The sequence below is a fragment of the Natrix helvetica genome (genome assembly GCF_964273705.1).
Source record: "Natrix helvetica genome assembly, chromosome: 15".
Taxonomy (NCBI): domain Eukaryota; kingdom Metazoa; phylum Chordata; class Lepidosauria; order Squamata; family Natricidae; genus Natrix; species Natrix helvetica.
In genome coordinates, this window is record NC_138565.1 from 6,763,315 (window position 1) to 6,791,173 (window position 27,859).

The 27,859-nt window shown below is 47.5% G+C and overlaps 3 protein-coding genes across 9 annotated transcripts in view; 2 read left to right on the forward strand and 1 right to left on the reverse strand.

Moving 5' to 3' along the window:
• Window positions 1-1,399: 1,399 nt before the first annotated feature.
• Window positions 1,400-4,366, reverse strand: BBLN (bublin coiled coil protein). Its single transcript, XM_081967024.1, has 2 exons — window positions 4,247-4,366; window positions 1,400-2,656 (listed from the first exon to the last, which is right to left on the reverse strand). The coding sequence occupies exons 1-2, from the start codon at window positions 4,320-4,322 to the stop codon at window positions 2,466-2,468; spliced, it is 267 nt and encodes an 88-aa protein (XP_081823150.1). The 5' UTR covers window positions 4,323-4,366; the 3' UTR covers window positions 1,400-2,465.
• A 460-nt stretch (window positions 4,367-4,826) lies between these two features.
• On the forward strand, window positions 4,827-13,651 carry PTGES2 (prostaglandin E synthase 2). Of its 2 annotated transcripts, none has more exons than XM_081967169.1 (7): window positions 4,827-4,984; window positions 6,509-6,706; window positions 8,217-8,272; window positions 8,966-9,115; window positions 9,261-9,461; window positions 10,133-10,250; window positions 12,209-13,651. In XM_081967169.1, the coding sequence occupies exons 1-7, from the start codon at window positions 4,910-4,912 to the stop codon at window positions 12,347-12,349; spliced, it is 939 nt and encodes a 312-aa protein (XP_081823295.1). In that variant the 5' UTR covers window positions 4,827-4,909; the 3' UTR covers window positions 12,350-13,651. The 2 variants fall into 2 exon arrangements, with proteins under 2 accessions (XP_081823295.1, XP_081823294.1); XM_081967168.1 differs by lacking the exon at window positions 4,827-4,984 and adding an exon at window positions 5,232-5,553.
• A 3,255-nt stretch (window positions 13,652-16,906) lies between these two features.
• The window catches only part of ODF2 (outer dense fiber of sperm tails 2), a gene marked incomplete at its 5' end in the record, with an annotated part of 34,746 nt that continues 23,793 nt past the window's right edge, over window positions 16,907-27,859 (forward strand). The window contains 5 exons of one of the 6 annotated variants that reach the window (XM_081967456.1): window positions 16,907-17,190; window positions 19,888-19,963; window positions 23,157-23,282; window positions 26,098-26,268; window positions 26,647-26,825. In XM_081967456.1, coding sequence (XP_081823582.1) covers window positions 16,907-17,190; window positions 19,888-19,963; window positions 23,157-23,282; window positions 26,098-26,268; window positions 26,647-26,825 — 836 coding nt within the window. Of the gene's footprint in view, window positions 17,191-19,887; window positions 19,964-21,542; window positions 21,654-22,792; window positions 22,908-23,156; window positions 23,283-26,097; window positions 26,269-26,646; window positions 26,826-27,859 lie in introns of those variants that run through there. The other 5 variants (XM_081967457.1, XM_081967459.1, XM_081967460.1 and 2 more) reach the window with 5 other exon arrangements.

The following is a 27,859-nucleotide window of genomic DNA, read 5'->3' on the forward strand; positions in this document are numbered from 1 at the left end:
GAAAGGAAAGAAAGGAAGGGAAAAAAGAGAGAAAGAAAGAGAAAGAAAAAGGAAGGAAAGAAAAGGAAGGGAAAGGAAAAAAGGAAAGAAAGAAGGGAAAAAAGAGAGAAAAAAAGGAAGGAAAGGGAAAGAAAAAAGAAGAGAAAGAGAAGGGAAAATAAAGAAAGAAAACGAAAGAAAATGAATAAAGCACCTTGAAACAGGAAAGACAATCTGAGACATTTTGTGCCCTGCTCCGTTTAATCAGTGACCATCAGGCCATGATCTAACTAAGTTAATTGCAAGAAAATGTTGTCCAGGGTTTGTGCAACAGGTTCAGCCAGGAGTGGTAAACCATGAAACTTAGCCTATTTTGCAAACCTTCAGGGCCAAACATAGCCTGTTTTCCCCCTAAATGTTGGTCTTTTCAATCAGACCCATTCTGGTTTAAACTAAGCTAGACATTCAAAGCAACGCGAGAATTCTATCCAATTATCCAAATAAAGAGAGGTTTGTGGCTGCCAATTATAGGAATTACGACCCCCACGGAGCCCGAAATCTCTGTTGCTAAGCGAGACAGTTGTTAAAAAACATTTTTCCTAATTTTTACGCTCGCTCTTGCGATGATTCTTAAGTGACTCCCTGCCGTTGTTAAGTCAGTAACCTGGTTTTTAAAATGGCTTTTCCCCCATATCAAAAGTTTGTAAAAGGGGATCATATCCCACTGGGGACACTGGGACCATCATAAATACGACTCAGTTGCTAAGCTTCTGAATTTTGATCTGCTCACCGCGGGGATATTGCAATGGTCGCAAGGGTGAAAAAACGGTCCCAAGTCAGGTTTTTTTCCCCCCAGCGTCACCGTAACTTAAAACCGTCACTAAATGAAAGTCAAATGTAAAACGCTCACTGCCTTCCCCCTATGGCAATTCTCACAACCACGCACCTATTTATTTTAAAAAGCCCTTGCTTAGAAGCACGGACAGGATTTACCGGATCTCTCAAACTCAACCATGAGATTCTGTGATTACTTTTTAAAAGCCGGATTGAAGATATAACTGCCTGCGAAATTCCATCAGCCAGAGAGCTGCAATCTTTTAAAAGCGGGTCAGCAGCTCTGGCTCTTGCATCCCTCTTTTTTTTTTTTAACATTTTGTTTAAAAAATATATTTTTTGAATAGACACAAACAAGACACACCAAACACCCTAAAAACATATTCCATTACAAATTATAAAAAGTGTGTCAATTGGTTACAAAGAACTTTCCCCTTCCACAGTCATCACCTATAATCCGTATCAAATTATATATTTGACGTCAAATATATTTTATCTACGTTACTATCATCATCCTTCATCCTTCATATGACTATAGTGGTTTTAACATCCCTTTATAACAAATATTCCAAAATTCGAAGCAAAATCACATAATGGCATTCCATTTATTTTCAATATCATCCCAACAACGTTGTATCTTTGTGAAACGTTCGAAATAAAAATTAATTATGTTTGATAACAAAGTTTCTAAACCTCCTTTCTTAATCACTGTTTACAATTTATATCCAATTTCAATATTATAGGCTTTCATACATAACTAAGTTTCAAAACTTCCTTTCGTGGTTACCATTTAGCAAATTTCCTCTTCGAACCAATATATATGTATACATTATATTATTATCAATTATTTATCTATGATCAATCCAATATTATAGGCTTTCATACATAACAAAATTTCTAAACTTCCTTTCATGGTCACCATTTAAAATTTATAGCAAATTTTCTCTTGTCAAACCAATAGATATGTATACATTATATCATTATCAATTATCTATCTATGATCAATCCAATTTCAATATTATAGGCTTTCATACATAACTAAGTTTCAAAACTTCCTTTCATGGTGACCATTTAGCAAATTTCCTCGTCAAACCAATATATATGTATACATTATATCATTATCAATTATTTATCTATGATCAATCCAATTTCAATATTATAGGCTTTCATACATAACAAAATTTCTAAACTTCCTTTCATGGTCACCATTTAAAAATGTATACCAAATTTTCTCTTGTCAAACCAATACATATGTATATATCATTATCAATTATCTATCTAGCTATATTCATTGTCACTTCATTTTTTAACATAATGCTCTAATTTTAACCATTTAGCTAGTATTTTGTTAATAGTTTTCACGTCTCAACCTCCAGTAGTCTTCCATCCCTCTTCTGCGGCTCCCTGTTGCTCAAAATATGAGCTTTTCGACCCCCCGTTTAAAGCCAACCGTGGTTAAATCCTAGAAAATAAAAGTTCCAGAAGAAAACAGAACATTTAATTCAACTACATATTCTAGTTTTGTGGCCGCTCAGGAAATAGTCAGGTTTTGTGGTTTTCTTTTCTGGGGTAAACGGGCCCCAATGGCTCTTTTGAATGTTTTAAGGTTGCCGACCCCTGCTTTAAAGTCTCCAAAGTTGATTTTTCGACCCTTAAGGATGCGGCTGGGCTTTTTGGGGTGCCCCATCCTGTCCGAGCTGCTGCTGCTGCTGGAACTCCAGACGGGCCTGGCGGTTGGATTCCAGCAGCTCCTTCAGCTGGCTGTTGAGATGATCGTTTTTCTCCTCCAAGTGATCCAGGCAAGAGTTGATCTGGTCCAGCATCAGGTTGATGGCAGCGTATTCTGTCCGGGAGGGAAGGAAAAAGCCAAAGTGCTTTGAAAGGGAGGTAACCAGGCCTAAAAGGCGCTAACGACATCTTTTTAAGTCGTAAAAGAGAATATTTGTCGCTCGGGGTTGACATGAGGCATCTCTGATGTTTTATTACCCTACTAGATAACATCAGCAAGGCTGGGAGGAGGAGGAGGAGGACTGGGTCCTCGTTGCTCTCTGAGTCTGGTTTTGTTGCAGACGTTTCATGACCCAACTAGGGAACATCATCAGTGCTAGAAGGGAGTGGGGTTTGCTGGGAGGAAGAGGAGGAGGAGAAAGAGGAGGAGGAGGAGGAGGAGGAGGAAGAGAAGGAGGACGACTATGGGTTACTTGGTGCTCTCTGAGCTTGGTGATTTTGTTGCAGACATTTCGTTACCCAACTAGGTAACATCATCAGTGCTAGAAGGGAGTTGGGTTTGGAGGAGGAGGACCACTTTGGGGTCCTTAATCCTCTCTGAGCTTGGTGGTTTTCCTGCAGGCGTTTCATGGCCCAAACTAGGGAACGTCATCAGTCCTAGATAATTATTAATCCTTTCAATTATTTCATGGATAAAATGTATTGGCCACCCGTCTCCTGACGAAGGACTCTGGGCGTGCACGCAGCGTAAAAAACGTGTTGTTTTTTTTAAAAAAAGAAACACCATTAAAAGCCGTCGGATATAAAATAACCAGAGGAGTCCTTGCAATAAATAAATCAGTGAAGTTTATTTTAGCCTTGCCTCCTTGGAGTCTTTTAGGGGCTCTTATCCACTGGAGGTTTTTTTTTTTAAAAAAATGACCGGGACGATATTAAGGTTCCCGGTTTGAACAGGGGTTGGACTAGATGACCTCCGGGGTCACTTCCAATGCTATGGTTCTGTTTTAACATCTTCCTTGGCTTTGGGATGAGCCCCCTCCCCCCTCCCTTTGGCAGACTGGCTAAAACCCTCCAGACGTCCCTTCCCAGCTTGAAGAGACATAAACCCAGGTATTAAATGATGTATTAATCCTATTTATACGGCTGCCCATCTGGCACAAAAGGATCATCCCCGGCGTACAGAGTGGCTTTCTGGGGCCGGTCACCTGGGTCTGCTAGGGCTTTCTACTTGCAGGGATGACCATGAGATCCCCTTGCGTAGAGATCACCCTGAGATCCCCTCCACAGGGATCACCATGAGTCTTGTGCAGGGATCACCATGAGATCTCCTTGCGTAGGGATCACCATGAGATCTCCTCAAACAGGGATCATCATGAGTCTCGCGAAGGGATGACCATGAGATCCCTTCACACAGGGACCGCCACGAGATCCCTTCACACAGGGATCGCCATGAGATCCACTGCACAGGGATCACCATGAATCTCGCGAAGGGATGACCACGAGATCCCCTCGCACAGGGATCGCCATGAGATCCACTGCACAGGGATCACCATGAATCTCGCGAAGGGATGACCATGAGATCCCCTCGCACAGGGATCACCTGGGGTGGGAGTAAGCAAAGGAAGATCCCTCTCCAAACCCCCCCATCCCCAGAGAGTGATCCCCTGGGGGGGGATCTGCCCTTGCAAAGGAATCTCAATGTTACCTGCCTCCTCGTAGCCTTCCTCTTCCTCGCCGCCCCGCCCCAGGTGGAGCTGCGGCTCCCCATTCGGACCCGACATCCCGGCTGGGGAAGCGCCCAGGCTAAGCCACGCCCACCACTTCCCGGATGGAAGGCGGAGACAATGTCGCAGAGGGCCACGCCACGCCCCCTTCCTCACAAGCCCCGCCCTGTTCTCCCCCCAACCCTCCCCAGATAATAAAAATCGTGACCATTGCATCAAAGATTAAATATTAATTTAGCATTCATGTTGCATTCATGGCAACTGATGATGCGCAATAATCAATGGGATTTAATTGGGGGGGAAAGGGGGGGTTAATTTAGGGAGGAGGCACCCAGCAAACAAAAGATTCATTCTACCCCCCCCCCTTTTTTTTTAAAATTAAGGATCATCAATGACCCTTTTTTTAAAAAAGGGGCGGTACAATCAGCCTAGAAATTGACCACCTCCGAAGGTCAGGGCCTGCGCCTTTAAGAAACCCCGCCCCTTCCTTTGCTTTAAAGTTTATGGTTCCCGGGCAGGCCGCCGGTCTGAATGCACGCGGGCGGGCGAGTCGCTTTACATCTCGTGTACAGACGGAATAATAAAAGCGAAATAAACAAATAGGGGAAAAAATCATTTTATTTTCCAAGAAAGGGGATAATCAAATGGGGTGGAGGGAGGGGGACACGCTTCTCCCTCCGAGGCCTCCTCCTTGCAAACCCGCAAGCTTCCACCCCAAGGCAAGCCTCGAGCCCAAGCCGGCCGCGTTCACACGACACCCGTGCAAAACGGGGAAAGCGAAAGGAGGGGGGGCTATTGCAAAGCACGCTTTACATTAACCAAAAGAAGAAGAATAAGGCGCAAGGGATCGGCCCTCCGGCGCCGAGGGAGCGGCTGAACGTGAGAATGCAAACGCGTGTCAGGCTTGCAATCCCCGGGCCGGATGCATCTTGCGGGGAAAGGGATTTCTAAACCCAACCGGGGTTTGCATTAATTGCAAAGCTTCCCCCTCCCTCCCCCGCCCTGGGTTTCCCCTGGCGCCCGCCCGCCTCCCTCCTTGCAAAAGGCGAAGATGGCGTTGGCGCGGCTTGCATGCAACGGCTGGGCCGGGCTGGGGAGGAGCGCGTGGCGGCGGCTGCCCCGGGCCGGCTTCTCCTCCTCCGGGAGGCCCGGCCGAGGCTGGAGCCGGCCTTCCTCCAGGGTCTGGCTGGGGGCCGCCTTCGCCCTGGGAGCCGCGGTGGGCACCGGCCACACACTGCACCGCCGCTTCGGAGCCCAGGAACAGCTGGCCGAGCAGCACCGGGACGGGGTAAAAGAGGACCCGGGGGGGGCGCCAGATGTGCAAGCATTTTGGAATCGTTGCAATTCTTGCATTTACCTATTGCAATACCTATTGGGGGGGGATTGCAACTCCCATGGGGCGCAGCGGGTTGGGTACTTGGGGAAGGGAGGGATGGGGGGCTTGACCTTGCAACCTGGTGTCTCTTCCTACCCCCCCCCCGCATCCTCAGGACCCCCCCCCAAAAAAAGCAGCCCCCCCACCCTCAAAGGTGCCTTTTAATTTTAATTTAATTCTTTTTGCTGAGCTCAAGCCTTGGCCTCTTTAAAGCTGCCTGGACTTCAACTCCCAGAATTCCCATGCATTCAGACAGGAAGGCAGGTTGGAATTCTGGGAGTTGAAGTCCACGGGGCTTAACAACTGGCAGGGCTCAAGAATGTCAGCTGATTGGAGCCCTGCAGCATTTTGCAAAAGCAGAGAATTGGTACATTTTTTTGGTTGGAATAGGAAAGGCGTGTAGGGAGGCGGTGGCTCAGTGGGTTAAGATGCTGAGCTTGTCGATCAGAAAGGTCGGTGGTTTGAATGCCTAGCGCAGCATAAAGGAGTGAGCTCCCGTTACCTGTACCAGCTTCTGCCCACCTAGCAGTTCAAAAGCACATAAAAATGCAAGTAGAAAAATAGGGACCACCTTTGGTGGGAAGGGAACAGCGTTCCGTGCGCCTTCGGCATTGAGTCACGCCGGCCATATGACCACGGAGACATCTTCGGACAGTGCTCTCTCTTCGGCTTTGAAACGGAGATGAGCAGCGCCCCCTAGAGTCGGGAACGACTGGCACATATGTGCGAGGGGAACCATTACCTTAGGGAAGGAGAACTTGAGTGGTTGTGTTTGAGAGTTTTCCCTGGGTTGTGTGTTTTCATTCGGGGGGGGAAGGAATTGCCAGCAAATATCCCGAAGCTGGATATATCTTGAATTCCCTTCTAGATCCTGCCGGACAGCCATCTCCATCTGACGCTCTATCAGTATAAAACTTGTCCGTTCTGCAGCAAAGTCCGAGCTTTCCTGGATTATCACCGGCTGCCGTATGACATTGTGGAGGTGAACCCGGTCATGAGAAAAGAAATCAAATTTTCCTCCTACAGAAAAGTCCCCATTCTCCTCATCGATACGGAGAACACTCTGGTGAGTTGGCGAGTTAGCCAATCCCTCTTTAAGGGACTGCTTGGTATATATTGTACTAGCTGGGTACCCGTGCTTTGCGACGAAACTATGTGATCGGGCTATGCAGGAGAAACCCGGTTTACAATCCGTTGGCTCAGTGGTGGTCGGTGATTGAAGCACATAAGGGAATATCGCTCCCACCGCCTTGAGTCCGGAAGCAGTCCCATACGTGGAAGGTGTAGAGATTATGGTGAGGTACCGACGTTTAGTACTGTAGGGAGCCTCGGGTCACTCCTGAGTGAAGGAGTGGAACGTCTGCCAGTTTAAACTGAGGTAACAGAATGTGAGGCAACTGGCAGTTGGAACAGAGTTCTTTTCTGGTGGGGAGGGGGAGTAGAACTCCTTAGCATCAAAGTGTGTTAATTACTGTATAAGAAATACTAATGATGGTCGTTTCGAAAAATCCTTTCTTAGTGAGCACCTAGAAGCCAAAAGGAGCATAGGTGCCAAATTTCAAGTTTGTAGGCTTTACGGTATATATATGGTATACGGAAGAAGGGGAAAACAGAAAATAAAATATTAAATATATAAGTATATAAGTATATATTCAAGAGCGAGATATAAAAGGGGAAAAAACATAGTTAGGATAGATGAGCGAAGGAAAGCGAATAAGAAATGATATTAAACTAAGATCTGGGTTTGCGGAAATACCATCCCAAGAAAACATAAATTGAGATTTGAAAGAGACACCTGTAACAACAGAAAAAGAAAGGAAGAGAGGAGGAGAGAAAGGGGAGGGAAGAAAGAGGTAAGGAGAGGAGGGTGGAAGGTAGAGAAAGAGAAGGAGAGATGGTAGGAAGGGGAAGAGGAAGAGTAGGAGAAAGATAAGGGAAGAAGGAAGGGGAAGGAGAGGAGGGTGGAAGGGAGAGAAAGGGAAGGAGAGAGGGTAGGAAGGAGAAGAGGAAGAGCAGGAGTAAGGGAGAGATAAGGGAAGAAGGAAGGGGAAGGAGAGGAGGGTGGAAGGGAGAGAAAGAGAAGGAGAGAGGGTAGGAAGGAGAAGAGGAAGAGGAAGAGTAGGGGAGAGATAAGGGAAGAAGGAAGGGGAAGGAGAGGAGGGTGGAAGGGAGAGAAAGAGAAGGAGAGAGGGTAGGAAGGGGAAGAGGAAGAGCAGGAGTAGGAGAAAAATAGGGGAAGGAGGAAGGGAAAGGAGAGGAGGAAGGAAGGAAGTAGAGAAGGGAGGGAGGGAGAAAAGAAAGGGAAAATATGGTTGTGTTATAACAGGAAGAAGGGATGGTAAATAAAGGAACTCAAACTGTATATTATAACCTATTAAATGAAATAATAAATGTAGAAGAATGACAAATGTAAAGAAGAATAACAATTATGCGAACGTATACTTAAAATGGTATGTAAGAGAATAACAAAATAAATAAAAAGTTCTTTGGGGGGAATAAAAGCTGAGCTAAGCGTGAGGAACAGGTGTTGCATTCTAGTTTATGGATGTGAACCATTAATTCTCTTTTCCCTCCAGCAACTGAACGATTCTTCCGTGATCATCAGCACCCTTAAAAGCTACCTTATATCCAGGTAAAAAGATCATTTTTCTGCCTTTTTTTTCTTTTTTAAGAATTCTTCCCTTCTTCGCCTCTTGTTCTCCTTCCCCCAAATGAGTTTAGGTTTATATTTTAACATTGAGAGGTTTTAAGGCAGCGAAGGCAAACCTTTTCAGCACCAAGTGCCCAAACTGCTATGCGCCTGCATGTATAATCCGTGCGCATGCCGGAGAACCAGACACCCAAAGACTAGCTGGGAAGTGCGCATGCTTGTATTTTGGCTGGTTTTGAGGCCGTTTTCACGCCGGTTTTCGAGCCATTTTCAGGCCATTTTCCCAGCTGTTTTGGCCCCCAAAAAACGCCCCAAAAATGGATGAAAAATGGACTGAAAATGGTACCAAAAATGGCCTGGATTTTCGGCTGTTTTTTGGGCTGTTTTCAGGCCATTTTCCAGCGCTCTGGCACCCGCTGACGATGGCATCAAACTTTTGTAATCTTAATGCACGTTTGTATTAAAATATAATGGTGCTCGTGGCCCAGAGGTGGCGCTCTCGCCTCACAATACGATCCTAGGTAAGGGCAGATATTTCTCTCTCTGGGCACAATGAGAATACATCTGCTGAACAAAACTCCGCGTTGGCAACAGGAAGGGCATCTGGCCAGTAAACTGTTATTATGAAAGAAGGATCTGAGCCTGCTTTGACGGGGATGTAATTCTCTTTTCTAGGAAGAGCTTGGAAGAAATTGCCTCTTACTACCCTTCCATAAAAGCCACAAATAGCGAAGGGAAGGAGGTGGCCGAGTTTGGGAACAAGTATTGGTTGATGCTGGACAGCAAGGAGGCACTCTGCGTTTATCCTGTCGAGGAAGCAAGGAAGTAAGTGGGTCTCACTTGGAGAATTGGGGGGGGGGGGCGAATTTTGTAAAAATGGAACTTAGGGGGAGAGGGAGGGTGCAAAAATCCGGAGGGAACCGAAACCACCAAGGGTGGGACTCTCTCAACTTCCTGCTTTTTTTTCCAGGGAAGAAATGAAATGGCGGAAATGGGTGGACGATCGGCTGGTCCACTTGATCTCTCCCAATGTTTACCGCACGCTGGGTGAAGCCCTGGCGTCCTTCGACTACATCGTGCGGGAAGGGAAGTTTGGCCTGGTGGAAGGCTTTTTCGCCAAATATGTGGGGGCGGCCGCCATGTTCTTCGTCAGCAAGAGGTTGAAGAAAAGGTTGGTGCTTCCTTCTTCCCTCCCTCCCTTCCTTTCCTTCTTCTCTTCCTACGTCCTTTCCTTCCTTTCTTCCTTCCATGCTGCCTGGGGGATTCTGGGAGTTGGAGTCCACGGGCCAAGGTTGCACACAGATAGAAGAATGGGTCTCTAGACTAGGAAGTACTATGTAGCCTTTAGGTAAGAATGTTTAGACTGATAGAGGATCAGAGTAAATAATACATGGGATGCTTGGAATTGTTAGAGTGGTGTATAGCGGAAGTCAGGGGGGTGGGTTTGAGTGGGAGGTGGGGGTGGGTTAGGGTGGAGGGTGGGGTAATATATACGTATAATTAAACTAGAAGATGGGATTAATGAAATACTGTTACTTTAAGAGAAATTTATATCATGATTTATATATGTTCAATTAACTTAGAAGATGGGATTAATGGGCTATTGCTACTCTAAGAGAAACTTATATTATGATTGTTGGGAGGTGAGGGGGTACAATATTTGAATGAATAATTTACCTTAAGACGGGGGGAGGGGAGGGGGTACAGTATTTGTATGTGATTTACATTATATGGTGGGGGGGGTAAAAAGGGGGGAAAATGTGTTTGTATAAAACTTTTTCAATTAAAAAAAAGAAAAAAAAAGAATGGGTCTCTCACCCCAGATCTTTGCTTTCGATCCAGGCATCATATGCGGGACGATGTCCGACAAGACTTGTACGAGGCAGTCAACGATTGGATGAAGGCTGTTGGCAAGCACCGGAAATTCATGGGAGGAGACCATCCTAACCTCGCCGATTTGGTAAAGAGATGAGGCCACGGCTGATTAAAACTGAAGCTGTCACCCTTTGCTTTGCCCAATTGTTAACGAAATGCGGCCTTTCCGTTCCCCGCTTTACCTGTTGAACTTCAGCTTTTGGTCAGTTTCCATCCATTATTCCTTGCCTGGCCTTCAGGTGTTTTGGACAATAGCTTGACTTCTTCCTCTCTGGGGCAGCCCTCAAATATTGGAAGACTGCTCTCCTGTCTCCCCTGGTCCTTCTCTTCCCTAGACCAGCCATGCCCAGTTCCTGCAACCATTCATCGTATGTTTTAGTCTCCAGACCTTGGATCATCTTAGACAGATTCAGATTAACAGAATTGGAAAGGACCTTGTAGGTCATCTAGTCCAACCCTCCCACCCAGGCAGGAGACCCTACACCAATTTCTGAGAGATGGCAGTCCAGTCTCTTCTTGAAAGCCTCCAGGGATGAAGCTCCCACAACTTCCGAAGGCAACTTCTGTTCCATGGGTGGATTAAGTTATGTGGTTGACGTGACTTATGGTGGCATTCCTTGCCTAGAAGATCTTGAGGTGGGAAATGTGGAATAGATGGAAGTCCCTCTTGTATTCCACAAATGCACAGCAGAGGTTGTGTCCCTTCTTCCTTGTGTTCCTTCTCGGTTTTAGGAGATGACAACTCTTCTTACACATCTCACTTCGCCCAAATCATGTCCTTCCGAACCTCCCAAGGCTGGGACATCTTCCTGTAGCATAAAACATGAAGTGTGGCTTTTTAGATTCCTCCCTTCTCCTTGGCCCTAATCCCGCCTGCAAATTAAGAGGTTTCTCCTTGATTGCAGGTTGCTTCTCTCCTTGATTGCTTTCCATCCATAGTTTCTTGTCTGTTTGCAGAAAGATAACGTGCCTCTGATGTGAGTCCTGGGGCCGCGAACTATGCGGGCTAAGCCTCAGCCATGTTCCCAGACGGTTTATCTTCAGGGCGGGCCCTATTTTGCATGCTGTCCTGGTTTATAGCCGGCTTAAAAGTATTAAGAAGGGTTAGAGGTCCGATGCCTGCTTTGAATGTCCGTTTCCTTGCACGGTTTGTGTTTGTGGGTAGATGGAAGAGTTCTGGATTTTGAACTTGGAAACTACGTACTAGAAATGTAGAATACTTATATAGTAGTGGGCTTCTCATCCACCGCTGGTCCCCTTTTGAGGAAGACCTGGGTGGAAAAACCCACTGCGCAATTTACAACCTGAATCAAAATAGAGCTTTGAGGTCGTCTAGTCCAGCCCCCTCCTCAAGCAGGAGTCCCTATTCCAGACAAGTGACTGTCCGGTCTCTTCTTCAAAACCTCCAGTGGTGGAGAGCCGACTATTTCCGGTGGCAAGCTGTGCCACTGGTTAATTGTCCTCCCTGTTAGGAAGTTTCTCCTTAATTCCAGGCTGATTCTCTCTTTGATTAGTTTCCATCCATTGTTTCTTGTGCTTGCCTTCTGGTGCTTTGGAGAATAAGTTGACCCCTTCCTCTTCTTTGTAGCAACCTCTGAGATATCGGAACACTGCTCCCGTGTCCTTCTTTTCATTTTCCACCTTTTCCAAATAGCTGGCCTGGCTCAATCATAACTTCGTAACGCTCCTGATGGGTTTTTTAATTTAGTAATTCTATTTAAGGGGATTTTAAATTGTGTTTTTTAATTTGTCTTTCACTTGTAAGTCAACTCTCCTCCATGCACATATGTATATGTCTCTGTCTTTTTGTATGTATGTTTGTTTTATGTGTATTTTTATCCGTTTTGATTGTACGCCGCCCCGAGTCCTTCGGGAGAGGGTTGCGGCTAATCAAATAAATTATTATTATTATTATTATTATTATTATTATTATTATTATTATTATTATTATTATTATTATTATTATTTCAAAGTCCTTCTTTTTACTTTTCAGAGAACGGTTCCATGCTTCGCTCCTGATTTCACTTTTTCTCTCTCGCTCAGGCAGTCTATGGGGTCCTACGGGTTATGGAAGGGTTAGAAGCTTTTGGCGACGTGATGGAGCACACCAAGATCCAGCCTTGGTACCAACGCGTGGAGGATGCCATCGGGCAGGGAGAGGCAGCCAGCTGGGCACGGTGCTGAGCCTCGAGGAGCAAGGTTTCGCCTTGCCTAGGGAAAAGCTGTTTCGATTTAACGCCGCGTAGTTCTGCGCATTGGACCGGAAGAGGACTACATCACGGGGAGAATCCCAAGCAAGCAGAACGGAGCTACGGATTTATTTTGATTTTAGGCAAGAGGTTAGAAAGAGGCTGTGTTCTTTGGAAGCTGGGTTTTGAGGTAAAAGCAACTATCTTCCCTTAGTCCCTTTGGAAAAACGTGAAATTCAAGCGCGGATGGAAGGAAACGGATGCTCGGACGCTGTTAAGAAGAAAGCAATTCAAAACATTTTGAATTGTCCCAAACGCTGCCTCGTTCCAGCAGCTTTAATTTAATCTAAGAACCAGTTTACGGAAGGAAATGCTTGGGTTTTTTTTTGGTGATTGGTTTTAACGGTTATATATCCTGGGGTGTCTGTTAAATCAGGATTGATTTGCAACGGAGGCAGAGTTTCTCTTCGAATTGCAATCCCTTGGGTATTTATAGGCGACCATTATAGACACATACGATGCTTTTACGATATTACTGTACAGTTTTGAAGAGTGCAATTGGGGGGGGGGGTGTCTTATTCTGATTCAAATAGGAAATTGGGCGCAGACATGTGGGGAAAAGGGGATATAAGATCCTGTCCTTAGAATGTTAAGGGAAAACTCGGGATTTAGCTAACCTTAAAAAGTGGGTCCTTGGTACCAATGCCAGAATAGTTCAGGTGTCATTCCTGCGCGCTAGTTTTAGCCTATAAATTTATTTCCTGTGGCTTTGATAGATCAAGAGAGCTTGTTCGCGAATGAAATGACCTGCCACGTTGATAACAGCTCTATGTTTCGAGCATTTTAGAGGAGGAGGATAGACGTGTTTAAGAATTGGCGACTCAAATCCTTCCCGTGAAATTAAAATGTGATCTTGGTCAGAAGGATTTGCAGTCACCTAACAGCTCCCAAAGCTGTGGGTGGTTTTAGTGAAACAGTCCTTTGCTTAGTTAGCATCCCTGCCTCAAGCATAACATTTGAGAAGTAAATGGAAGTCAAATGAGCGATTGCCTTGTGTATGAAATGAGAAACATAGACATAGGTTTTTTGAGAAATGTAGTGAGATAACAGATTTCTCAAAGTGGCTTTTTGATCTGCCAGCGGAAGCCAGTCGTTTTTTGAGAGGCAGATTTTGAGGCAAAAAATAATAATTCTCTACCTTTTTCTGGGTGATCCCTAAACTGGTTGTGTGAGGAGGCAAAACCTTAAACAAAGCTCAGGAAAGCAAAAGTTACAATAAAATGGATTTTGTTTTGGCTGCTGTGACTTGGCATGGTTTCCTATTGCAAAAGGTTTCTATGAAAATACAAATATATATGTATGTATTTATGTGTGTGTGTGTGTGTGTGTGTGTGTGTGTGTACACACACACACACACATGGGAGCTCACTCCATTATGCGGCGCTAGGGATTCAAACCACCAAACTGCCAAGTGTATTTGCTGGGTGTAAAATGCCACTGTTTGCACATTCTTCCCACTTTGACCCCTGCTCGCACACCAAATAGAAAAAAAGGATCAAGAGTGTTTTGTTAGTGTGCCATTTTTATTTCACTGAAACTTTCAAAGAATGGGACTTATGGTAAATGTGGGCAGAGGCACTCAGGGAAGGGGCTTTGAAAGCTGTTAAGCCAATTAGAGCTTCCCCAAGTAAAGTTCTCCTCCTGGTCCTCACAATAGCCACTGTTCTGTGGCCCTGCCTAGGACTTCAGCTCCAAACCAAAGTGCCATTCCCTAATGTTCTCTTTGGTCCTCCGATTCTAGGACTTCAGTGCCAAGCTGAATGAAAGTGGAGAGTTCTCTCTCTGGTCCTCCCAGTGGCTTTTCTCTGGCCCTTTCAGTGATGGCAAACCTTATTTTGGCTCGCATGCCATAAAGTGGGGGGGGGGGGAAGCACAGGGATTGTGTGCAGGCATGCTACACCCATAATGCAATGCATGACCTCCCCAGTGCACATGTGTGCACAGGTGCTTCCCCCCATTTCTACATGCTTTTTTCACCCTCCCCAGGCTCCTCCCCCATCCCTCTACCCCCAACACCCTCCAGAGGCCAGCCTTCAGAGCAGTCAAAATGACCCTCCAAGCAAACCAGAAGTGACTTCCTGTTTGCTCAGAGGGTCATTTTGAGCACTCTGAAGGCTTCAGGGACCATCCAGTGGCCTCCCAGATCCCTTTGGAGCACTCAAAACGACCCTCCGAGCAAACAGGAAGTCCATTCTTGAGCTTCCAGTTTGCCAGTAGGGTGTTTTTTTGCACTTGAGGCTTCACAGAAGTTCATCAAGCCTCTGGAGGGCCTCAGGAGGTGGGGAGGCTCTTTTTGCCCTCCCCAGGCTCCTATAAAGCCTCTGGAGCCTGGGGAGGGCAAAAAATGGCTTTAAAAAGGGGTGAACTCAGCTGGCTAGCGCATGCACACACACTGGCCAGCTGACAGGACACCACCTCACATGGCTCCACATGCCACAGGTTTGCCATCACTGGTCTAGCACTTCAGCTTGAACACCTATAGTGACTTCTTCTCTTTCCTCAGGGATTGAACTTGGTGGTGTCACTTTTCTTCCTCCCCGCAGTTCTTCCTTGGTGTGGCTGTAGATGACCCACAGGTCTCTTCTTTGTGTTCAGCTCAAGATCTTCCTCTTCTCCAAGTCCTCTTCCAGTCTTCTGCCTTCTCCCTCTGCTGCCTTCAGAGTCTTCTAGCCTTCCTTCTGACTTCCAGCTCTTCTGAGGGGGGAAATGGCTCCTGCTGGCAGCTGCACCCCTTTTTATACCCTCTCTCCCCCCCATCGCCCCCCTCTCTGCCAAGCCAGGACTCACCTCATTGGTGGCCCAGCTTCAGACTTCTCTCCTCCATTGGCTCACTTATCTGGTGAGACGATTGGTCCTCGTGCCCTGCAGGGAGACCAATAGCCACGTGGTTGCCTGAGGCCGCCTCCTCTCATTGGCTGAAAGCGAAAGGCTCTGGACCCTCAGGGTTCATATAAAAGGGCGTTCTACCTCCGAGATGGTGGTTAGGTCAGAAATATCAGTTAGGGCAAAGGTGCTTTTTTTTCAACTGGACTTTGACTTGGAAGATATTTTGCTTTTTCTCCAAGAAGCTTCTACGTTAGAGCTCTTACGTTATGGGTTTATTGACTGGAGCATAGTCAAATATCACAAGATAGAAACCACAATCAGGTTTATATAAACTCTTTGTCATGTTGAACTCAAACCATCACAAAGGTCCATTGTCAGCACCACCAAGGGAACATTTTATTGTAATTCTGATTAAAATGTCGCCCCTCTTAAGCTGCTACGAAGCCCTAATGAAGCCCACCTTGTGTGCGATGCTTTTGTGTCTCTCGGGGGGTTTAATTCTACACGTTTTTAACATGGGAGAAGCCTTAAAGAGCCATTTAAAACACCATTGCGGTGCTGATGGTATAATTTATCTATTTTGATGTAGTAAATTCATATGCTGCCCATTTCGCCATCGAAAATACCTGGGTAGTTATAATACAGTCAACATAGAAATCTCAAAATAAGAATGATCCATATAATACATTCCTGGATTGTAATTGCTCGATTTGATATAATGCCTGATTGGCCAGGGGATGATGGGACCTATAGTCCCAAACGCAGAAGGGCCCAGCATGAGTGAAGTCCAGTCCAAACATGCATTCAGGTCCAGGTTCCCCCCCCCCCCACAGAGGCCTTGATGTGATGGAGCCAAGGTGGTAGGGGATGATGGGAACTACAGTCCCAACCGCAGAAGGGTCTTGATTCCCTCTGGGTTCAGCATGAATGAAGTCCAATCCAAACAGATGCATCCAGGTCCGGTTTTTTTCCCACCAGAGTCCTTGATCTGATGGACCCAAGGTGGTAGGGGATGATGGGAACTATAGTCCCGAACCCAGAAGGGTCTTAATTCCCTCAGGGCTCAGCATGAATGAAGTCCAATCCAAACAGATGCATCCAGGTTTTTCCCCCCATAGAGCCCTTGATGTGATGGAGCAGATGTGGTAGGGGATGATGGGAACTACGGTCCCAACCGCAGAAGGGTCTTAATTCCCTCAGGGCCTAGCATGAATGAAGTCCAATCCAAACAGATGCTGCCAGGTCCAGGTTTTTTTTCCCCACAGAGCCCTTGATGTGATGGAGCCAAGGTGGTAGGGGATGATGGGAACTACGGTCCCCCAAGCCCAGAAAGGATTACATTCCCACCCCAAATCCAATCCGACGGCCGTAATTCCAGTTCCAGGTTTTCCCCAGAGCCGTTAGAGAACCGAGGCCTGTCAGTTTTTTTTTCCTCCCCTCCCCGCCCCTCCCTTCGTTTCCCCGGCAACGGCGTCTGGGCGTTTCCCCCCCCTCCCTCTCGCCGGACGCGCCTTGTGACGCCCCGCGCGGCGTCTCCTGGCAACGGAGGGCGGGACTAAGGGCGAGAGCCGGGCGGCGGGCTTGCAGGCGCGGTCCAGCCGGAAGCGGAGGCGGTCACGAGGGCGTGCGGGGCGGGCGCCGTTTGGCGTGGGGTTTAAACCGTCCAATGGGGGAGCGGCGGGCGGGGTCTCGGAGGCGGAGCCGGAAGTTGCTCTGCGGGTCGTTGAGCGGCGGCTGTTCTGCGGCGGCGGCGGCGGGAGCTTGCCGGTGTTACAGCAGCGGCGGCAGCGGCTGCTACGGCGGCGGGGGAGGCGGCGGCGGCTTCTGGCCGCGGCCGCCCACGCCCCGGCTCCCGTGTCTCCATGGTAGCGTGGGCAGCTACCGCCGCCTCATCCACGGCTTCGAGGACGTGCTGAGGAGGAGGCTCCGCGGTCATCTGCGAACTTCACGGTGAGCCCAGCCAGGGCCCCGAGTGGGGGAGGGAGGGAGGGAGGGAGGGGAGGAATGTCAGCGACGGGAAGCCGCGCGGGCCAAACCGCCCCTTCGCTCTCCTCCTCCTCGGGTAGACTGCCCCTGCACAGGGAGGCTCTGCTTCCGCATCTGAAGTCTATAGTATGGAAGGTTTCTGGACTCGGTCTGACCAGGAATGACTGACAGACCGAACTGTGGCTGATCTCTTATCTCTGTCTGTCTAATGTCTTCTATCTAATCTCTTTTCTCCATCTATCTGTATCTCTATATCATCTCTATCTATATCATCTATCTAATGTTTTCTATCTGTCTTCTATTATCTATCTCTATCATCTCTCTCTGTGTGTATCTATCTATCTATCTATCTATCTATCTATCTATCTATCTATCTCTATCAAACACCTGTCTTTCATCCGTCTTCTATTATCTATCTCTATCATCTCTCTCTGTGTGTATCTATCTATCTATCTATCTATCTATCTATCTATCTATCTCTATCAAACATCTGTCTTTCATCCGTCTTCTATTATCTATCTATCTCTATCATCTATCTTTCTCTGTATCTATCTATCCATCTATCTATGTAATGTCTTCTATCTGTCTTCTATTATCTATCTATCTCTATCATCTATCTTTCTCTGTATCTATCTATCCATCTATCCATCTATCTAATGTCTTCTATCTGTCTTCTATTATCTATCTATCTCTATCATCTTTCTCTGTATCTATCTATCCATCTATCTATCTAATGTCTTCTATCTGTCTTCTACGATCTTTCATCTTTCTCTGTATCTATCTATCTCTCATCTATCTATCTATCTATCTATCTATCTATCTATCTATCTATCATCTGTCTTCTATTACCTATCTATCATCTATCTAATGTCTTCTATTATCTATCTCTATCATCTGTCTTTCTCTATCATCTATCTATCATCTAATATCTTCTACCTGTCTTCTATTATCTATCTCTATCATCTACCTTTCTCTGTATCTATCTATCCTCTATCTATTGTCTTCTATCTATCTTCTATTTTCTCTAACAGAGGCAGTTGTAAAAAAGTATTTTCTTCACCATTAAGTTTTCGTTTCCTACCAGGAGAGCTTAAAAATCATCTATCTATCTATCTATCTATCTATCTATCTATCTATCTATCTATCATCTATCTATCTATCTATCTATCATATGTATGTATTGTGTCCCCAAATATTTATCAGCACAAATACAACACACACACACACACACACACACACACACACATATGTCTACAGTATCTCTCTCTTCCATCTATCTATCTATCTATCTATCTATCTATCTATCTATCTATCTATCTATCTATCTATCTATCTATATCATCTACCATTTATCTAATGTCTTGTTTCTGTCTGTCTTCTATCTAATCTCGCTCTCTGTCTATCTACTCTCTATCTCCTCTTATCTGTACCAATCCATATTTATTTGTTCACTTATTATATTTATTTATTTATTAAATTTATTGGCCGACCATCTTATCACAAGGTAACTCTGGGAGGTGTACAGTCCTAAAAAAAATATCCATCCATATATATACAATGAACCACTAACACGGAATTACACGTGGGGAAGGATAGGGGAAAGTGGGATCTCTTGTTAACTCGATTTCAAAGGCAGGATGGACATTTGCCAAAAATCTGTGGGATGATGAGTAATAGAAATACAGGTAGTCCTCAACTTGTGGCCAGAATTGAGCCCAAAATTTCTGTTGCTAAGCAAGGCAGAGGTTACGTGAGTTTTGCCCCACTTTGATCGACCGTGCCACGGTTCTTAATGAATCAATGCAATTGTTAAGTTCTTAACTTGGTTGTTAAATGAATCTGCCTTTCCCACGGACTTTGCTTGTTAGAAGGTCGCAAATGTGGATCGTGTGACCCCAGGACACTACAACCTTCATATAAAGTCCGTTGCTAAGCGTCTGAATTTTGATCGCATGTCATAGGGATGCTGCAGTGCGGGATCGCATCCTGCCCCATACATCCCTGCGACCAATTCGCTCTCACAGGGAGGGACTCCTCCGGGTGCCGTCCACGAAGCAGTGCCAGAGGGCGGCGCAAGGAGCAGGGCCTTCTCTGTGATGGGCCCAGCCCTCTGGAATGACCTCCCCCCCCCCGACATTAGGACTACTACTGATCTCCGCTCCTTCCGCAAGAAACTCAAGACCCACCTGTTCCAACTAGCCGGCCTGGCGTAACCATAGCTCTATCCTCTAATCCCCTTGGCAATTTTAAATTTTAGGGTATTTTAATGTTTTTAACTCCATTAATTATTGTAATTATTGTGTTATTTTAAAATTGCTGTTGTGAGTTTTTATACCTCCTCCTGTGTAACATATGATATGTATTTATTGTACGCCGCCCCGAGTCCCTTAGAGGAGAGGGAGCGGCTTATAAGTGTAATAAAATAAAAAATAATAAAATAAAATAAATTGTAAGCTGTAAGGAAAGAAAAAAAAAGCCATAAGTTCCCTTTTTCCAGTGTTGTAACTTCAGACAGTCACTAAATGAGCTGCTGTTAGTTGAGGACCGCCTGTGAACATTGCGAATTAAAACGTGACATTCAAAAAAAAAAAAACTGATCCGTGGAAAAACGAGCGCTGAATTTCCTGGAAGAGGCGCTAACTTTTTTCTTTTTTCTTCCAGATTGTCCCCATCGATCAAGAGCGGAATCATCATCACAACCCAGAAACCCTGCACCCAAGACAGCGAAGCACTATCCGTAGGTTTCTGCGCCCACCGGGCCTCCCGTGAAGTCCCTTTTGACGCTTGAAATAACCGCGCTAACTTTCTTTCGTTCTTTCTTTCTTTTAATGGGGTTGCTTCGTTTCAGGGTCAGATGGCGTTGTTTATAAGTGATTGGATGGCTTCTAGGAAGCTTTGTGATAGCCAACGACCCTCCGGGGAGAAATCTCCATTTGTTGTGTGTCTTAGGGACAAACGATGGTAGACTTCAAAGGCAGGAGAGTGTTTATGGAACGGGTGTGTATACACACAAACCTGTTGAAGTAATTGTTCAGGTAGATCAGGGGTCGGCAACTTTAAACACTCAAAAGAGCCACTGGGACCAGTTTCCCACACAAAAGAAAACGCCACAAGCCACAAAACCTGACTGTTTCCTGAGCGCCCACAAAACGAGCCTACATCGTTGATTTAAAGCAGTGTTTCTCAAACTTGGTGACTTTAAGTCCTGTGGACTTCAACTCCCAGAATCCCCCAGCCAGCTGTGCTGGCTGGGGGATTCTGGGAGTTGAAGTCCACAGGACTTAAAGTCACCAAGTTTGAGAAACACTGCTTTAAAGGTTCTGTTTCCTCCTGAAACTTTTATTTTCTTGGATTTATCCACGGTTGGCCTGCCGAGGTCGAAAACCTCAATCATAATCGCGTGCTGGCGGATGTCTCACATTGTCGGTTGCGACGCATATTTTGAGCGACGGGGAGCCGCAGCAGAGAGACAAAAGAGTCACATGCTGGGTTGCTGGACCCTTGAAATAGATGAACAATTACTTAGTGCTCCTATTTTACGAAACCCCGAGGCGTGCTGAAATTGAGCTGACGCCACAAGGTTTTGGATTTCTACTGCATCGTTGCGACATGCTAGTAAAAAAGAGAACGTAATTTGCGTCTGATACAGCCTCTTACGTCACAACTTAGCCAGATGAGAACTTGGAAGCTTTAAGAAAAAAAGATTGATTTCAAACTGCTTTATTTGAACTGGTTCAAACAAGAGACATCAGCTGCCGGAGAGGATTCCGATCAAACTTTGAAGCCGTGATGAAATGAGAAAGGGAAGCAAAAGTTTCAAGAAGAGACTCGCCTGCCATTTGTCCGAAATAGGGTAGGGTCTCCTGCTTGAGTTAGATGAGCTATAAGGTCCCAATAAGGTTGGACTAGATGACCTATAAGGTCCCTTGCAACTCTGTTAAATCTGTCTCCCTTTTCTTCCCGGGAAGGCTACAATTCTCTTTAAGGTTTGTTCTGCTTGCGCTCATCGCTTGCTGAAGCACATCAGGGCACCGTGCTCTGTAGAGACGAGACGCGTGCCTCTTTCGTAGGATGTGGCCCTGTGGCGGGTTAAATTGGTGGAACGTGGACGCTTTCTTCCATAGGTCTGAGGAAACGGCTCCAAAGGCCGAGAGTTGCTGAAGTTCTTCCTTTCTGAGAGAGGCCGGTGCGCCGGTTGTTGTTGGGGGTATTTTGTTTTCTGTCTCGGTGGCACCCCTGTTATTTCCAGTCTACTTATTCGCAGGTTGCCCCTTCCACTCTGTTGAATGCCCTTTCCTGTTTTCCCGGGAGGAAGCATGAAGAGCCGTTCCGCCACTCCCCCCTTGCACGTCCATGTGGATGAAAGTACCCCTGTCCATGTCCATATTAAAAAGGGTCAGAAAACCCCACCGTCGGCCAAAAACCAGGTAGGAAGGGGCAGCCGGGCACCCTCCCGAGCTCTGCCCCCTGCAAGGCCAGTGTCTGCTTTGTGGCTGCTCCTCGGTGTCTGTGCCAGCTTAACTCGCTCTGTTGCTGCTTCCGCTTGAAGCTTCCTCTCTCTTTCCCGCTGGAAATTGTCCGTAACCGTATAAAATCGGGACTAGTATTTCGGGACGCGGTCGGCTCAGTGGCTAAGACGCTGAGCTTGTCGATCAGAAAGCTCGGTGGTTCGGCGGTTCGAATCCCTAGCGCCGCGTAACGGAGGGAGCTCCCGTTCCTTGTCTCAGCTTCTGCCCACCTAGCAGTTCGAAAGCACGTCAAAAATGCGAGTAGAAAAATAGGCACCACCTTTGGTGGGAAGGGAACAGCGTTCCCTGCGCCTTCGGCATTGAGTCATGCCGGCCACATGACCACGGAGACGTCTTCGGACTGCGATGGCTCTTTGGCTTTGAAACAGAGATGAGCAGCGGCCCCTAGAGTCGGGAACGACTAGCACAGATGTGCGAGGGGAACCTTTCCCTTTATTTCAGAACCTGTTTGTGGCCGTGGCCCAATTTTCTCCATCCAAAATGTCTTGCATGGGAATTTGGCTCAGAATTAGCTCTGCTCCTCAGGAGGACGCATCCTGGCTCGTTCTCTTCTGTAGTCCCTCCAAGGGGAGCTTTGTCCCTGAGCTGACAGAGGACAAAGCTGGGAGGAGGAGGAGGAGGAGGAGAAAAAAAACTATAACATTTCTGAGCGGGGTTGTGTGAATTTCCTATCGATCAGCTAACTCCCGGAGGATGGAGGGGAAGACAAGTTGCTCCTGGCGGATGGAGGGAATAAAACTCTGTTTAATAGTTCACCCTGTGAAGAGGTCCAAAACCAATTAAAAGTTCTTAGGAATTATTTCGGATCCCCGGGGTTTTCCCACGCTCCCGGTCCTCGACTGGGTGGGCTTAAGTCACAATTTGGGTGGCTGTGCTTAACTGAACGGCCTACACTGAGAGGTCTACAGACTTCTCCTTAGAAACCTTGCCTAAATGATATGGGGGGGTGGAGAGACAGAGGGGGGCTTGAAGAAGACAGGGGAGGGCTGCCCCCTCCCCTGCTCCAAATTGCCCCAATCTAATCTTCCCAGGGTAACTAAGGGCCTGCTTTACATCACAAGAGGCATGGCCACCTGGGTGATGTCACAATGGCCTTGGCTGACCCCTCCCCATGCTCCTGCCAGCCTGTCCACATACTCTCCTAGCTATGCGGTACCTATATTTCTTTTTCCTGAGCGTGATAACTGAGACTGATCTGTGATGTAGAATGTGGCGCTTTTTCTGTGGTACAGTTCCTGGCGGCGGGCGGAGTGAAGGGAGGGAGGGCGAAAGCCACGGTTTGCTTTGCAGAGTCTCGCCCCGCCGCGGTTCCCCCGTCCGGGAGGGAGGGAGGGAAGGGGGAGGGCGCCGAGGCTCAAAAGCTCCCTTTCTCCTCCTCCCCCCCCCACTCCTCTCCCACAGCAGAGGCACAAGCAGAAAATGAAAGGGGATACCGTCAATGTGCGCCGTAGTGTCCGAGTAAAAACTAAAGTCCCCTGGATGCCCCCAGGCAAAACATCTTGCAGAGAATCATCATACAAGTGGGAGGTAGGCAAACAACACCCCAACCTCCCACCCCCTTCCCGGCAGCCGGGCCGGCTCTCTTTCTCTCTTCCCAGGGAGAGCCGGGATTCGAAGGATTTTTCGGGGACCTTGCCACAAGCAGGGTGGCTGTGTCTGTCTAAACTAGCGGTCCCCAAAAGGTGACGGCTTGGCAGCCCGCTGGGGGGTAGGGGAGGAGAGGGGGGAGCTGGCCAGTGGTGCGATTCATTTTTTTTTTTACTACCGGTCCTGTGGGCGTGGCTTGGTGGGCGGGGCGGGGCTTGGTGGGTGTGGCAGGGGAAGGATAGTGCAAAATCCGCATTCCCTCCCCACTCCAGGGGAAGGATACTGTAAAATCTCCATTCCCACTCACTCCAGGGGAAGGATACTGCAAAATCCCCATTCCCACTCACTCCAGGGGAAGGATACTGCAAAATCCCCATTCCCTCCCCACTCCAGGGGAAGGATACTGCAAAATCCCCATTCCCACTCACTCCAGGGGAAGGATACTGCGAAATCTCCATTCCCTCCCCACTCCTGGGGAAAGGATACTGCAAAATCTCCATTCCCTCCCCACTCCAGGGGAAGGATACTGCAAAATCCCCATTCCCACTCACTCCAGGGGAAGGATACTGTGAAATCTCCATTCCCTCCCCACTCCAGGGGAAGGATACTGCAAAATCCCCATTCCCACTCACTCCAGGGGAAGGATACTGCAAAATCCCCATTCCCTCCCCACTCCAGGGGAAGGATACTGCAAAATCCCCATTCCCACTCACTCCAGGGGAAGGATACTGCGAAATCTCCATTCCCTCCCCACTCCTGGGGAAAGGATACTGCAAAATCTCCATTCCCTCCCCACTCCAGGGGAAGGATACTGCAAAATCCCCATTCCCACTCACTCCAGGGGAAGGATACTGCAAAATCCCCATTCCCTCCCCACTCCAGGGAAGGATACTGTAAAATCTCCGTTCCTTCCTCACTACTGGGGGAAGGATACTGCAAAATCTCCACTCCCTCCCCACTCCAGGGGAAGGATACTGCAAAATCTCCACTCCCTCCCCACTCCAGGGGAAGGATACTGCAAAATCTCCACTCCCTCCCCACTCACGAGGAAGGATACTGAAAAACCCTCATTCCCTCCCCACTCCAGGGGAAGGATAGTGTGAAATCTCCATTCCCTCCCCACTCCAGGGGAAGGATTCTGTAAAATCTCCATTCCCTCCCCACTCCAGGGGCCTTTCTGCAGGCTTCAGCAGGACTGGGGGAAGGCAAAAACATCCTGTTTTTCTGAAAGAAACACCCCTTTTCTGCCGTTTTTCGCAAAAGCAGTGTTTTTGCCTTCCCTCAGCCCCGCTGCAGCATGCGGAGTTCTCCTGGGGGCCGGGAAAGATAAAAACTTTTTTCTCTTACTTACCTCTTCGAAATCCTGGTGCGTCTTATACACCGAAAAATACGGTACATAAATTCAGAGATAATTCCCGTCCCCGTCCCCCTACGTTGCAAAGCAGGCACGCAAAATTTAAAAGGTTCTACAACACGGTTTATCCCACCCGCTTGCCCTGGCATCGATCTACTAAACACAGTTAACAAGTGAAACCCAACAGCAAAATTTAACTTCAACACCCTGTGCTAACAGTCTATTATCGGTAGTCCTCAACTTACGACCCCAATTGAGCCCTCCTACATCTCTGTCGCTGAGCGAGATAGTTGTTAAGGGAGCTGTCTCCCGCTTTACGACCTTTTTGTTGCCACGGTCGTTAAGTGAATCCCGGCAGTATTTAAATTAGTAGCACGGTCGTTAAAACGAATCCAGCTTCCCCCTTGACTTTGCTTGTCAGAAGGGCGCAAAAGGGGAATCGCGACACTGCAGTGGTCGTAAATGTGAGTCAGTTGCCCAGTGCCTGAATTTTAATCCCGTGACCACGGGGGTGTAACGTTGGTTAATTGTGAAAAACAGTCCCAAGTCCCTTGAACTGTTGGAAGTCAAGGGCTATCCAAATTGTATTTCCCCTCGTAGAAAGTCCCACAGCGGCTTCTGCTCTATTCTAAGTCATCCCAGTGCTCTTCCTGTGTGTTTAGCACACCTTCTGTCGACGGGGCGAGCTATGGAAGCTGCCTTCGATTGTTGGTCGCTGTTCTGCCCTAAGCTTCCCAAGAGCATGAAGCAAACTCCAACAAAAAACCCTTTTATTAATTTACTGTGAATTCAGCTCATTCACATCCAGCTTTTCAAGGGAGGATTTACGGTCACCGACCTTATCTGGCTTGGAGAGCTGCCAGGCCGATCTCTGCAAAACTTGGCCAGGAGTCTCGGAGAGTCAGGAACCAATTAAGCGAACTAATTGTCTCCTGCAAGCTCCACTCCCCCTTCGCTCCTCTTTTATTTCCTCTGGGAGGGGCCATTCATCATCCACCTGTAGCCTTACTCCCAAGTCGACCCTTGTTCTTTAGCTGCTCCCTTCGTCTGGCAACTCACACTGGGAACAGGCTCCAGCTGTTCTTCTGCCTCCCTGATGTGTGACTCTGAAGGCAACTGATAACTGTCAGACGGCCCTGGCCCCCTCTCTGCCTCCAACCTCATCAGTGCCTTCCCCAGATTCCAGGACTGGCCCATGTTCCTCCCCAACCCTCCTCACTGTCCGACTCTGCTGCCACCTCCACTGGCGGGCCACAACACTCGCTCCCTCTGCCGTCCTCTTTCCCCGACAGACTTCCCGCTCTTCCCCACCGCTTTGATTTCTGGAGGGCAGCCAGCGTAGGGGAGGCTGCTCCGGGGTTTTGGGCTCTATCCTGTTTCGCTCTTGCCACCCTTAATCAGGGACCGACCCATCGCCTGGAAATCACCCCTCCAGATTCCGACAAGTTGCTGTCTGTGCTTCGCTTGAGTGATCTCTCCACCGACGAAGAGGACGCCATTCACTGCAAGATGAACAAATACGAGAAGAAGATCGACAGCTTACTCAATGTCGTGGGAACATTGAAAAACGAGGTGGGGGAACTGCCCTTGAATTGCCCTTGAAGGGGTGGCAATTCATTTGTTCAGCTCTGTTCGTTCAGCTCTGACTGAATGATGGGGTAATGGAAGAATTTATATTCCTCGCAGACCGCTAGTCATTTGCATCCTTTTAGACAGTCATTGAGGCCACTTGGTGTCGACAGGGTCAACAGTGAAGGGAGCGCAGGGGCAGAAACCCAGAAGGCCCCACACCCATCTGCACCGCTCAGGTGATCCTGAGGACACAGATGAACCTCCAAGTGGCCTCAACGACTCTCTAAAAGGCTGCAAATGACCAGCGTTCCTGAGCGAGCGAGCGCTAGTTTCTGGGCTGCTTTGGAAAAAAACTGTCGCGTTGACTCTTGTTCACAGGTTTGTCCGCAGGTCAAGATGCCAAAGCCTGTTGCCACGGGCTGTGTAGCCAAACGTCTTCTGGAGGAGCAGAAGGACGAGTTGGACGAGGTCACGCAAGAGCTGGTGGAGACCGAACACGAGAACACTGTCCTCCGTCGCAATATTGAAAGGATGAAGGAGGAGAAAGATCTCAGCATGTGAGGAAATGTCGCCCAACGCGGGGCTCTGTTCTATAGAACACAGGTCTTCAACCTTGGCAACTTTACAACTCCAAATCCCAGAATTCCTCAGCCAGCCATGATGCAGATTGGACACCGTGCTTGGCTGGCTGAAGGATTCTGGGAGTTGAAGTCATAGTGTTGCCCAAGTTGGAGACGCCCTGCTATAGAGCATTATAAGCCCATTTCATTTGGCTTTAACTGTGTCCCAAAGATGTTTTTTTTTCAGAAGGCAACTGGGCTTTCTTGTTTTTTCTTTGAAGAGGTTTCGCTTCTCATCCGAGAAGTTGCTTCAGCTCTGACTGGATGGCGGGGAATGGAAGGATTTACACTCCTTGCAGACAGCTGGTCATTTGCTTCCTTTTAGAGGGTCGATGAGGCCACTTGGGGGTTTATTTGTGTCTTCTTTGAAGACATTTTGCTTCTCATCCAAGAAGATTCTTCAGCTCTGACTGGGTGATGGTGGGGAATGGAAGGATTTACACTCCTTGCAGACAGCTGGTCATTTGCTTCCTTTTAGAGGGTCGATGAGGCCACTTGGGGGTTTATTTGTGTCTTCTTTGAAGACATTTTGCTTCTCATCCAAGAAGATTCTTCAGCTCTGACTGGGTGATGGTGGGGAATGGAAGGATTTACACTCCTTGCAGACAGCTGGTCCTTTGCATCCTTTTAGAGAGTCGTTGAGGCCACTTGGAGGTTTCTCTGTGTCCTCAGGGTCACCCGAGTGGTGTAAATGGATGTGGAGCCTTCTTGGACTGTGTTGTAGACTGTTAGATCTTTCCACAGTTCCAACAAGGCTCCACATCCATTTGAACCACTCGGGTGACCCTGAGGACGCAGACAAACCTCCAAGTGGCCTCAACGACCCTCCAAAAGGACGCAAACGACCAGCTGTCTGCCAGGAGTACAAATCCTTCCATTCCCCCCACCACCACCATCCAGTCAGAGCTGAAGAAGCTTCTGGGATGAGAAGCGAAACCTCTTCAATGAAAAAGCAGAAAGTCCAGTTGCCT